Source organism: Channa argus, chromosome 3, assembly GCF_033026475.1.
Source record: "Channa argus isolate prfri chromosome 3, Channa argus male v1.0, whole genome shotgun sequence".
In the NCBI taxonomy this organism is placed as follows: Eukaryota; Metazoa; Chordata; class Actinopteri; order Anabantiformes; family Channidae; genus Channa; species Channa argus.
The window spans coordinates 20,567,301-20,579,638 of NC_090199.1; the positions used below are offsets into that span (position 1 = coordinate 20,567,301).

The 12,338-nt window shown below is 40.2% G+C and overlaps 1 protein-coding gene across 1 annotated transcript; it reads right to left on the reverse strand.

Annotated features, from left to right (window-relative positions):
* Nucleotides 1-2,271: 2,271 nt before the first annotated feature.
* On the reverse strand, nt 2,272-9,783 carry adra2a (adrenoceptor alpha 2A). Its single transcript, XM_067499187.1, has 2 exons — nt 9,481-9,783; nt 2,272-9,314 (listed from the first exon to the last, which is right to left on the reverse strand). The coding sequence occupies exon 2, from the start codon at nt 9,112-9,114 to the stop codon at nt 7,855-7,857; it is 1,260 nt and encodes a 419-aa protein (XP_067355288.1). The 5' UTR covers nt 9,115-9,314; nt 9,481-9,783; the 3' UTR covers nt 2,272-7,854.
* Between the last annotated feature and the right edge of the window lie 2,555 nt (nt 9,784-12,338).

Below are 12,338 nucleotides of genomic sequence, written 5' to 3' on the forward strand. Positions count from 1 at the left end.
ATGAAAAACATTCCAGATATAGATTGGAATCATATAACATGATATGATGTAGTGTGATAATGATGCAGAACACATTGAAATAGCCAAATAATTTAGGTTATGCAAAAAAAAATTAAAGCAAATAGTTGCTTGTAGTGAAGTTTAACAATTGTTTAGATTTCGAGAAAGGTGAAACATCAGTAAATGGAAATAAATGGTCAAAGCAGTGATTGAGAATTTTTTAGTTAGATCTGTGCAGTCAGGTTGTTTAGCTCATGTGAGCAGTTTTCTCAAAAAAACGTCGTAGGATTGCTGGAAACTGATGTTTACAATTTTTTGTTGTCCTTTAGATGCATTCATGTATGCAGTTGCCTGGTGGGGTTTTAAACTGAATGCGCAGTAAAAAATGAACTTTTAGAATTTATCAGCAGTGTACTTGACTACCACAGATGTACAAAAGGAAAAAAAACATATCTGTTGTTTTTTCTGGCCTAATGCCAATGTTATATTGCTACACTGAAATTCTTTTTTTCAGTCAGTTAAAGGAGGCCTTCGCTGATACTGTCCTTGCTTCTTTTGGTTCTAGTTTTAGTAGTACGTGTAACTGAATGCCAGAAAAATTCCCTCTGATTTCCCTATATAAAAACATCTCTCTACTTCTAGCTGTAAACGCCTCCAGATGACATCACTTGGAGGAACCTTAAGTTCAGATTTTGTCGTCTTGTTGCTCACACTATGGAATTTGTAATTACGATTAACCTGCTTTTCCAAAACTCCACCAGATGACATCATGTGAACTCCTGATGATGAAAACTCCTCCAGGTGATGTCATCTGGAGGTGTTTTTCAGCTGGAAGCAGAGAAATATTTTAATATACGGAAGTCAGAGGAAAGTTTAAAAGCAATAATGTACATTTACACCCTAAACTAAAGTCATAGAAAGCAAGTTGAAAATTGGTAAAGTTGCTCTTTAATAGAAGTAATAAAGTCTAATGCAATTCCACATTTAAATAATCATGTTTCCACATGGTTCTTTTTATGTTGTCACAGTTGTCCCATATTATCATGTAGGGCTTTAAATCTACCTGGCCCTTTAGCAAATATATCCTCAGTCCATCAATCACAGTGACACTTCCAGAAATGACAGTCACACTTCCAGAAAATCTGTTTACCAGCACACACCAATAGGTAGACATTTTTAAACATGTTTCAATTTTAAACATGGATCACAGCTTCGCAAAGCGACAGTCAGATCTGAGTTATGGAAATAAACCAGCGATCTGCAGTACATGAAATATTCCAAGATAAATATCAAAAACTTTTGACTTACGGTCTCTTTAACAGATACACATATAAACACTTCTGCTATTCATGATCCAGCTGCTACCATCATTAAGGGCTGCAGCGATGAAACAGCAGTGTGCTCAGGTATAATCTCCTCCAAACGCCCACTGGCCTGTCCATCAGTACACACTAGACAGTCATTACACTACACTACAGCAGCCCACTTCAACTGCCCTCTCTGCCTCACACTCACTTTGCTGTTCCTGTGTCGCTGTGGAGATATTCTTCTCTGCTGTCTGTCATTCGTGGAGAGACAGGGAGTTCCAGCACAAAGAGCCTGAATAAAAGAGCGACAGAGCGCTCAACTCTTTGTTGCTTTTATCTGCGGTAATTACAGAGCCACATAGTGAGCTAGGGGCTGGAAATGTGTCGGTTGTTTTTTTAATCCTCCACCTCTGTTAAACAACCTCTCATGATACCCTTTTTAACCGTGGGGCTGCCAGAACACTCAGATGTATCAACCGGTTGATTTGTGATTGATGTGTGACAGGCCTGTGTGAAGAGTCATCATCAGGGTAATTGGCTCTTTAACTAGCGGTTCTACTGGGACAAACGCTCCATGTTTATGTAATGAGGAATGGATTACTCACTTCAACCAATTAGTCAACTATGAAAACACTTCAGCAACTATTTTAGCTGCCTAATTCTGTGGAAATGTGGAGATTGTGGTTAACTTTTTACTTTCATTGTAACATGCTGCTTAGGCAACCAGATGTGCTGTTTGCTATTATTATGCACTGTATGAATCACGATATATTAAGACAGCGTTATAAGCCCATTATTTGAATGCATGAGTGTGTATATGTACTATACAAGTACATTTTAATATATTTTTCAGATTGTATCTTCATTCCACACTTTTCCTTTCATTTAAACAACTTGTTTTTATATCTAGTCTTTGTTTGGTGCATCGTTGTTTTCAGTTTTAAAAGACTATTCATTCGATTCATTCAACTCTTATAATTTAATTCTTAGACCACAGTAAAGATACATTCATTGCGAGAGTTAGACAGTGGGTACAGTGTTAAACTAAACTGGAAACTTGTTTTCAGCCATAAATAATTTGCTCTTTATTTCCTGGTCTCACATTAGATTAGTAGGTGTCAACCAGCTCGATGTGTCCTATGAAACTTTACACAGAAATGTTACTAAAATGCAAAAACACAGAAAATCTATTTTTTTCGCAGAACACCTCCTTCTGCACTTCTCTAGATTATTGTTGGCTTACTGTGAGTATTAAACCATAGTTTACTACTTTCCCCCTTGAATTCATTTACATTAACATTTTATTAAAAGTTGCAAATTTTCTCAAACTCACGTTATGTCATTTAGATATGTTCATAATTGTGTATTGGTCAGATAAAATAAAATAATGAAAGGCATTATCTTTAGCTCTGAAGCATTTTGATATGTCTTTTCACTATTTTATAACACCTTACAGACAAAATGATTAATCCGGTAATTGAGAAAACATGACCTGTTAAAAAAAAAACAAGAAAACTAATAATGTTGCAATCTCCTGTTATTACTGCCATTAAAACTGAGCTTGATCAGTGTGACAAGACATACTGTTAGAATAAACAGCTGTGAAAGGTCAAATGTATGATGTTGTGTGTTTGTTTATTATGTTTATTTATATTACATTTTGATATTCAGCTAACACTATTTAAGTTCTTACTTTCATACTGTGTAAGGGGCTTAAATGTCTGCACTAACAACTAGTTCTTGATTTTCCTGCCTTAATTGCACATGTTTAATATAGATTGTGAAAAAAACGTATTTCAGGTTTAAAATTGGTCATTTTGGAGACCGAGTGCCTGTGGTCTCACTTTCCTTTAAATGCAGGGCACTGGAACGTCAGACCCTGTGCCCTCTGCTTTCTTCAGCTACAGCGAGGTCTAATAATCATGTCACATAATGCTGTGTGGTCTCTGGGACCATGGGAGTTGATTGGTCTTGATCATAATGAGCTCCTGGAAAATAGATTTGTCTAGACAAATTAATTTCTAGGGAAATATCCGTTGCCCAGCATTGTTTTGTGTCTGCAATCAGACCCAGAGGCCTGACAGCTAATCAGCCCACCGTTAATGAGACTGGGACTCCATTTTAAATGATGTCTCTGAAACACTTTTAACAGTCCTCTCTCACACAGGAGCCAACTGTTAGAAAATATGATCCTAATATGTTCTTGGATGGTGTAATGTATCATTTAGCTGGTAAATACAGATTTCCTGTGAAAGTGCCACACTGAAGACACACGTAGGAGAAAACAAGAGTGAGTCATCGCTAACACTGTGAATAATCATGTATATGCAGCCACCTCAAACAGGCAAGTGTCACGAAGAGAAAAAGATGTACAGCTTGTAATATGTGGGTGCCTTAGTCAAAATTCATCATCATCATAATCTTTTCACCCTGGACACCTACTGTACACGTGCACAAAACCGACACCCATCTTCACACAGGAACACAATAAATTCCCAAACATTCACAGAAGCAAACACTGGCTGTCATTTTAAACATGAGCCAGTCATGTTAACAGCAACTTCATCGCCCCGTGCCTGTGTCCTCCAGCTGCAAATTATTGTTTGTCTTGAATAATTTTTGTCGCTGCTGACATTTTGTCTCTGTCTTTTTAATGGTCGCTGCACTTAGCCTCTGTGTTTGGCCTTTTGAAGACAGATGTGCACTCTAACCTGATGATCTATCCCCTGATTCCCAGAGGCCATGCATGTATGTGTGTGTGTGTGTGTGTGTGTGTGTGTGTGTGTGTGTGTGTGTGTGTGTGTGTGTGTGTGTAGAGTTCAACAGCTGCTTTCTTCCAATAGGGTGTCAGTAAATCTGTCTAATGATGTCATTGCTGCTTGTTAATGTGTTAGGTACAGTACATACGATGATGAAAAGGACAGCGAAAAGAAAAACATATACATATTTAACAGCTAGTGTCTAGTTAAACCCTGGCAGTGTTAGGGGCAGGCTGACAGTATTAAGTCTGATGCTGAAAACAATTGAATGGAAAAAACTGGAGTCCAGAACTGTAATCCGTGGTTCAGCACACTGCAACTTAAGAAAACATGCAAATAGACAAAAAACAAGTTCAGTTAACACTAAAACACTTTCCAATGTCACAATTGTCTCAGATTGTCAGACAGTCTGAAAGGAGCACACACCTGACAAATAGAATCTCTGGCACAATTAACCAAGAAAGTCTCACTTGTTCTTCACAAAAGCAAACATGGCGCCGTCCAGCGTTTCATAAACGGAGCGATTTTTGCTGAAAAGAACAATCAGTATGTAACCAAGTTACAGTTGGCTTCCTTAGGAAAGCTGATTTCTTAAGTGTCACGTAAAAGGGAAAGATGGTTTCTGAAATCGGGGTAGAGGATATCATAGCCTGTTTTCCCCAGGTGGATTTCTGCCAGTTTCTTTGCCATTTATTCTCACAGAGATAATTAAAGGGCTGATGCCGCCTCGTTTTTAAAACAAAGTCTGCCTAAAGCTTGACACAGAATGTAACACAAACTGACTCCTAAAAGTCACTTTCCCCCCACTGATTTTAAAAAATCAGCTCCATGTGTCTAACTTTTTCCCTTTCTCTCCCCCTGGGCTGTCACTCTGCTGTGACACAAGCACGAAAAAGAAAAGACAGAAAGCATCGTTTGTTTTAAAACCTGCAGCATCCACTGGTCTCTCCCTTCGTTAAACATTTCAGTCAGCTGCATGTTCCCATCTACAGCCTTTTGTTACGTACCTGCACAGTTGGTGAAAGACGATTAGAAACCTGGTTAAGCGTATACATGGCAAAGAAATCAGCCTTTAGAAATCCACCTGGGGCTATTCCGATTTTGGAAACCAGCTTTCCTGTTTACTTGACACGCCAAGCTATTTGCTTTTCTGAAAAATTCAACTGTAACTTGGTTACTTAAGTCCATGTAAACGCACTCACAGCAAAGACTGTATGGTCTAAAGAGGAATATGGAGGTATATAAATGATCTGTAATGGATGGTCTTATCCTGTTCAGGGTTCTGGGGAGCTACCTGCTCAGCCAGCATAAGGTTAACGTGGTATCAGGTGCTATACCAGAAACGTTTTCTGAGTGTGAGTACGAGAACACAAGGTCAGTATCAGACCCTATGCCTGATGCTGCTATTGGTATCAGGACAAAAAAAGTTGTCCGACTTTGGAAAGTAAGCTAACATAAGGTTTCTAATTGTATGATTTAACCTCGTAATGGAATGATTTTCATATAAGAATGTCTATGTTGCTGAAACAATTCTGTTGTTGTCTGTGCATGTGTTGTGAATTTTGTGAAATTCTCGTGATTTCTTGTGTTTTGCTTCTTTGCATGTGTTTTTTTTTTAAGTTCTCAGGGCTACTACAATCATTCTTATTATGTGCAAAAACATTCAGCTGCAGTCATTAGGCTTTTGCCACTACTCATACCAGACCTTATCCGACTGTAGCACCTAAACCTGAATCTGTTAGATTCACTCAGGCATCTTATTTCATATGAATGCAACTTGAGCATTTCGTCTTTCAAAAATTACATAATGACACTGCACTAAGAAGAGAATCTTTCACAAATATGGAGAGAAGCAAACATTAAATCTTAACATAAAAAATGTGAAGGCATGTGAATCATATTATGATACACATTAAAAAATGTGAACTTTAATTTACAGCGTGTCAAAATATTTAAACACGTTTTAAAACTTTACCTTTGTTGTTGGGTTCTATGAGATAGTCTTTTTTGAATGAGGACATACTGTATATCAGACAAATTTATTGCTATTCAAGCTGGATTCTGATGTTTGACTTTTGCGTTTTTGAAACAACATCCCACAGTGACCCACAAACCTCTCCTCTAATTCAAACTCAACATGGAGCATCGGCTTGACTGCAAATTTGTCTGTCCTGTGGGAGTTCACCCCTTGTGTTTACATGTGCTGGAAATACACATGCACATTCTCACACACATGCACGCCTCTTTCTCACAGGCTCACCACACTTACACATTTTGTAAACGTACAGAGAAACACACCACCAGCTGAATATAATCAAACACACACAGGCTCTGTATGCTGGATGAGGTGCTGGATGTACTGTCAGAGAAACTCCCAGAACCATTTAGCTTTCTAAGGAGAGTGCCGTTCAGCTGCCTTCCTGACTGTCAAAAGGAATGCATTAACTTAGACTGTCTCAACTGGAAAAAGCTGTATTCTTTGTATTCACTTCACAGATCATAGTTACTCTTTTGTATTATTCAGCCATTCTCCTAGAGCTGATAGAGGGAGCAAAGAGAGGGAGAGCAGCCAGTCAGGTTCTGGTTTGACAGGCTCCATGTCTTTACTTAATGACGCATACTGTGATAACGCAAGGTGGCAAATGAACCGTTACTTTTCCACTTCCCGTGCCTCACATTACAACTCTATTTATCATCTACTCTTAGTTCATAAACTCACTCTGGTATTGAAAGCATTAGAAAACATACCACTGAGAAAAAAAAAAGATTAAATATGTAATTTAATTTTGGGGAATCTGAAGTATCAGACAAAAGACCTCCGTCTAATCACAAACACGATTAACCCAAGGACCAAAGAACATTTGCAAATATTCCATTGAGGCTTATTAAGAGCTAAGCTTCCTTTTAATCTGCTGCAAAGGTCAGATCCAAAAGACCAGTGAATTTGTACTTTTTGTTTGAGTGCAACTGAAGGGTCTGGTCTCAAATTCACTGCAAGAAAGGAACATGTGGGCTTTCCCCTCGGCAGGTCACTGGGAAAAGAAGCTTTTCTTTTTAGGAACTAAACGTCTAACATCAGTTCTGTGAGCAAATTCAGAGTCAAATGTTGTCACTATCTTGACTCTGCTGCTGCCTGTTGTCCTTTAATTTGCCTTTTCTGTGTGTGTGTGTGTGTGTGTGTGTGTGTGTGTGTGTGTGTGTGTGTGTTTGTGTGTGTGTGTCAACAAGTGTAAATGATGTCAGTACATGACTTTTAATCTTTCTTTGGACCCTTGAAACCAGTTTCTGTCGTGGTGTTTTATTCTTTAAAGAGATGCCATTTCCCCCACAGTTTAAGATCATCATAATCATCATTATGATCATACCATGCAAAGCAGCACAATATTGTATCCATAACAACAAAAATAAAGACAAATATTCAGACAGGTCATTTTGTACAGCATACTGTCATAAACTACAACACGTGTCATGGACCTAACTATATTTCTTTTACAAAAATAAAAATGACTTTAACAATAAAACTTTTACAGTAACTTTTCACTGTCATGTTTTGCTTTAGACCTCTCTGTGTGCAGTTAACGTTTGCGAATGTGGTTGGTGTTGAAGCTGTGGGTGGTCGATGCTTTTGAAAAGGAGATGCTGCACAAAAAGCTCCTCCTGGAAAAGACTTTCCAAGCAGTTACACCTACAGCGTTCACAAGCCGGTGATCCATGAACAATGTCCAATGTTCTTTACAATTTATGTGCAGTATAGTAAAAAAAGTATTTACATAAAAAAATGGATTCTGTTATACGTATCTTCTGGTGTCCCTCCTGCACAGAATCTTTTTGAACGACCTCCTAAAGTCGTTGTTGAATATGGTGTAAATGATGGGGTTCAGTGCACTGTTGCAATAACCAAACCAGAAGAAGAACTTGAACAAGGTTTCAGGCACTGGGCAGGACTCACACAGTGTCATCAGCATGTATGTGAAGAAAAAAGGAAACCAGCAGATGACAAATACTCCAATGACCACGGCCAGGACAAAGGTGAAGCGTTTCTCCCGGTTCTGGCGGCCCTTCCAGCGGCTGCCCTTGGTGCTCGGTCCCCGCTTTTGCATTTCATTGTCCCCTGGTTTGATCTGACTCAGTTTGGTTTTCCCTTTGGTGGCTTTCTTTTTGATCGAGCAGGGATTGTTCACTTTGTGATCAGAGGATGATGACTCCTCAATGTCCACCCCGTTGACCTCTCCTTTCTCCTCATCAGCTCCTCCTTCCACTTCCGCTCCCTCCTTAAGCTTGATTTCCTCCTTGCCGTTCAGCTTCTCATGGCAGAGACGCTCCTCAGCACTCACTCCATTTTCCTTCTTGTTTTCAACAGTAATGATGGTGGTTATTGGCATCTCCTTCCGCTTCCTGTCGCCTGGAGGCACCCGTGTCCTCTTTTTGGCAATCTGATAGATTCTCACATATACCAGGACCATGATGAGACAGGGCAAAAAGAAGGAGCCAATGCAGGAGGCGATGACGTACCACTTCTTACTATTGATCTTACACACAGGGTCCTTTTCACTGTTTTGTTTCTCCATGGTGATTAATGGCGGGAAAGAAATAACTGCTGCAATGACCCACACAATGAAGATGATGCACTTAATTCGCCGTGGCGTCCTCTTCAGGTTGTACTCGATGGCTTGTGTGATGGACCAGTAACGATCCAAGCTTATGGCACAGAGGTGAGCAATGGAGGCAGTGCAGAAAAGAACATCAAGTGCCAGATAAATCTCACACCACACCTCGCCAAAGTACCAGTATCCCATGAGCTCATTGGCCAAGGAGAAAGGCATCACAAGGGTAGCCACCAAAATGTCCGCCGATGCCAGAGACACCAAGAATAAGTTCTGTGGAGCCTTCAGGGCCCGACTTGTAAATACAGCTATGACCACCAGCACGTTGCCAAATACTATCAGCAGGATCATGAACCCCACCAGAACTGTGAGCGGCAGGGAAAGCTGGATGCTGTAAGGGACCCCCCTTAGCAGAGTCTGGTTGGTCTCATTGTTAAACTCCATTGAAGCAGAATGGCCCACTTCCTGAAGGAGTTCACCTGAGGTTACCAAATCTCCTCCACCACGAAGGGCAGAGCTAGGGGCTAAGAGCAGGGCTGAGAAAGGAAGGAACTGAATCACTCCCCAGAGGCTTTCCCGGATTCTTCTCTTTCATCGCGCTCTGCTTCCTCGTGGACAGACTATTCACAAGATTGTCAATTAATCTGAAAACATGGAGCAAAATGGGAAAATCATGTCCTTCAGTGTTCCTTCAAATCAACTGTGACACATGAATACTTGGATATTATTACTCATCTGAGGCATAGTCTCACCTCTTCCTCCTAAATGACACTGAGTGCAAAACAAATATTAACACTTAAATAATCTCACCTGAGGTAAAGAGCGGTGACAGGACCTCTTCTGTGCCAGAAAGGCTCGCGGGTGAAAAAATCAAAATCAAAATATCAGTCAGTGGTGAACTTCTTTAGTCTGATCATGAGGAAGGAAAGATCCATGTGGCAGAGGAAGCGTGTCTCCCCTCAGTGTCTCCGCTCTCTCCGCACACAATGATCCCTGTGCTGCATCTAGTTGTGTTCAGCCGCGGACCTAATAGAGCGCTAATCATGTTATCCCGGGCGCTGCCGCGCTGCCGTCTGCGTGTGGAGTCTCTCTCCTCAGTGGGAACCGGAGCGCCACTCCCTCTCTTTATAGCCCGCACGCTGCAAAAAATGCGCCGCGTCCTCTGAGGGACAGACGGGGACAGACGCGTAGGACAACAGGTGAGAGCACAGACAACAACAACAACACTATGAAGTGAATGATACAGTAGAGAGAACATGTACAACACCTGTTACATCCAGAGGTAAAGAGGAAAAATTCATTAAAAACTGAATACAAACAACTTAGCAAATGAATATTTGTTACAGTGTAGTAGCGTTGATGCCTGAAACTCTGTTGGCTGCTTTTGTTTGCACTTCATCACTTATTCGATTTTAATATTTTATTTTATTTTTCAAAAATTAGGTTTAAAACGAGTGAAATGTTGAAACCATTTTCATGACAAGGAAATCCTAGATTGCCGATCACAAAGCAGCTGCTGTGTGTAAAAAGAGATGAACAGACATTTTTTGCAGTGCAGCAGCTCGACTCATTGCCAAGCAGCACCCACAGTCACACAACATGGATATCAACAGAAGCGGTTTTTGACATTGTCCCAACTTAGTGTATTTGGCCATGTTTTACTCTTCGTGTGCAGCACATTCAGGAGGCCCCAAACCCATCATCAGGAGCACAGACCACAGATTCACAGACCTGTGTTTGATAAAGGTTTGCCCAAAGGAAACATCTGACAAGGTGGTGTTCAAGATGACAGACACGGGATATTATTCATCCACAATGGGCTGAGCTCTGAAAAAGAACTGTTGGGGAGTCGTCAAGCTTCCGTCTGCGTGTAGTTTGTCAAGCCCCAATGATCAGGCCTGAGGGTCCAACCTGCACTTTAAACTGTCTGCTGGGGAGCTGAAACATGTTTACCACATCAATTCTATAATGACACACTTTTATTTTGAGAGTTCACAGGTCGTCTCTATGTGCAAACCGCTTAGGATTCATAACTTGATGTGTGGTTAGTGAATTCGGCGTAACAATAGGAATCAGTTGGTTCAGGACAAATATTTAACCTTATCTAACACCTTATCTGCATTAATTTGCCTAGTGGTGTTTAACTAGCTCGTGTTTAGCTGTCATGTGACATGTACATCATGTCCACGAGGAACAAGCTCCATTTTGTTTACTTTCTCCAGATAATTACGATGTGACAGGGTGAAGGTAGATGTGCAACAGCCTAAGTAAGCTTATTAACATTTTTATTGGTTGGATTAAAGTTAAACTGATCCAAATGACAAGAAGTTAATATGAAATAAAACGGCAGCAAGCAAGATAACGTGGAGAGTTTTCCACATAAAAGCAAGACTGCAGCAGGTACAAGGCTTTAGCTTCTCGTCAGCATCACTTTACAATCACAAACACTCACGCGTCAGAAACATTTATGAACATCTATGGGTTGATTACAAAGATGGGTGATGGCTTTGCCTTCAATTAGCAAATCAAGTGGATCATCATATTTTAAACCCCAGGGGTCTTCCTGGCACTGGGGCATCTTCATACCATGAACCCCTCAGAAATTTCATGCATCATTTATGTTCCTCTTCTGTGGTAAATCTCACTCTGGAGGACCAAGTGACCTAGAGGCGAACATTCCTGAGAAACTGTGGACACAGAGTACTTTGCTTGTCATTGGTGGATGATGAAACGTGATCAGGCTCAGGACAACACTCAGCATCACGCTCAGGGGATGAAAGTGTTTATGATGCATGATGATACTGATTCCTCAAACGTGTTACAGCAGGAAAAGAGCAGGTGTAAATAAAAGATCCTAATTACATTTGGCTGCTTCAGTTTTATAGTCCTGGTGTTGTGCATGCTGGTTCGCTGTCACACTGCTGTGGCTTACTCACTGACTTTATTAAAACACAGCCACAGCTAATGTTATTAGTAACGTGTCTGCTTTTTCTACTGCGACAAGTCTCAATATCCACTGTGAACGTGTCTATTAGTGATATCAAAATCCTTCCAATGCTGGACATATCTCAAACTGAAAGATGGCTTCAAAGCAGTATATCTGAATAAAAAAAATCTTCAGAGGTGAAGTCTTTGTTCCAGTGATCCACTTACTCACTTGAGATTTTGAATAGCTTGGAATAGCAGAAGAATTTCATTTATAAAAGCAGTGCAGAGCTTTCAGGCCTTTGAGGTAACATCGTGTTTTTATTCAGCTTCAGTTGAATATTCAATATTTTCTTACGCACATTGCGTTTGAATTGATTATATATTGAATAACCTTTCTTTTTTATCTAGATGTTGCCGAATGCAATTTACTAGCGCCGTGATTTCCAAATAAATTCCAAGAACTCTGCGACTCGCCACTAATTACAAAGAAAATAGGAATGTTCAGTTAGGAAGATCATCATTTTCTCCGGAAACATCTTGGGAAAATATTGTGTGGAATAAATCATTACTTCCTATTCTATTAAAACGTATGTAATGTGCAGTAATTACAGCTTAAAACAAAGTAGTTTGATATATAATTTCGTTAGGTATAAGAACTGGAGTGATACAACCAGTGTACCTGCAGCTTTCTGCTCGTGTGAGCAGGACATGCACCTGAACAGGACTGGAATGAGTGACGT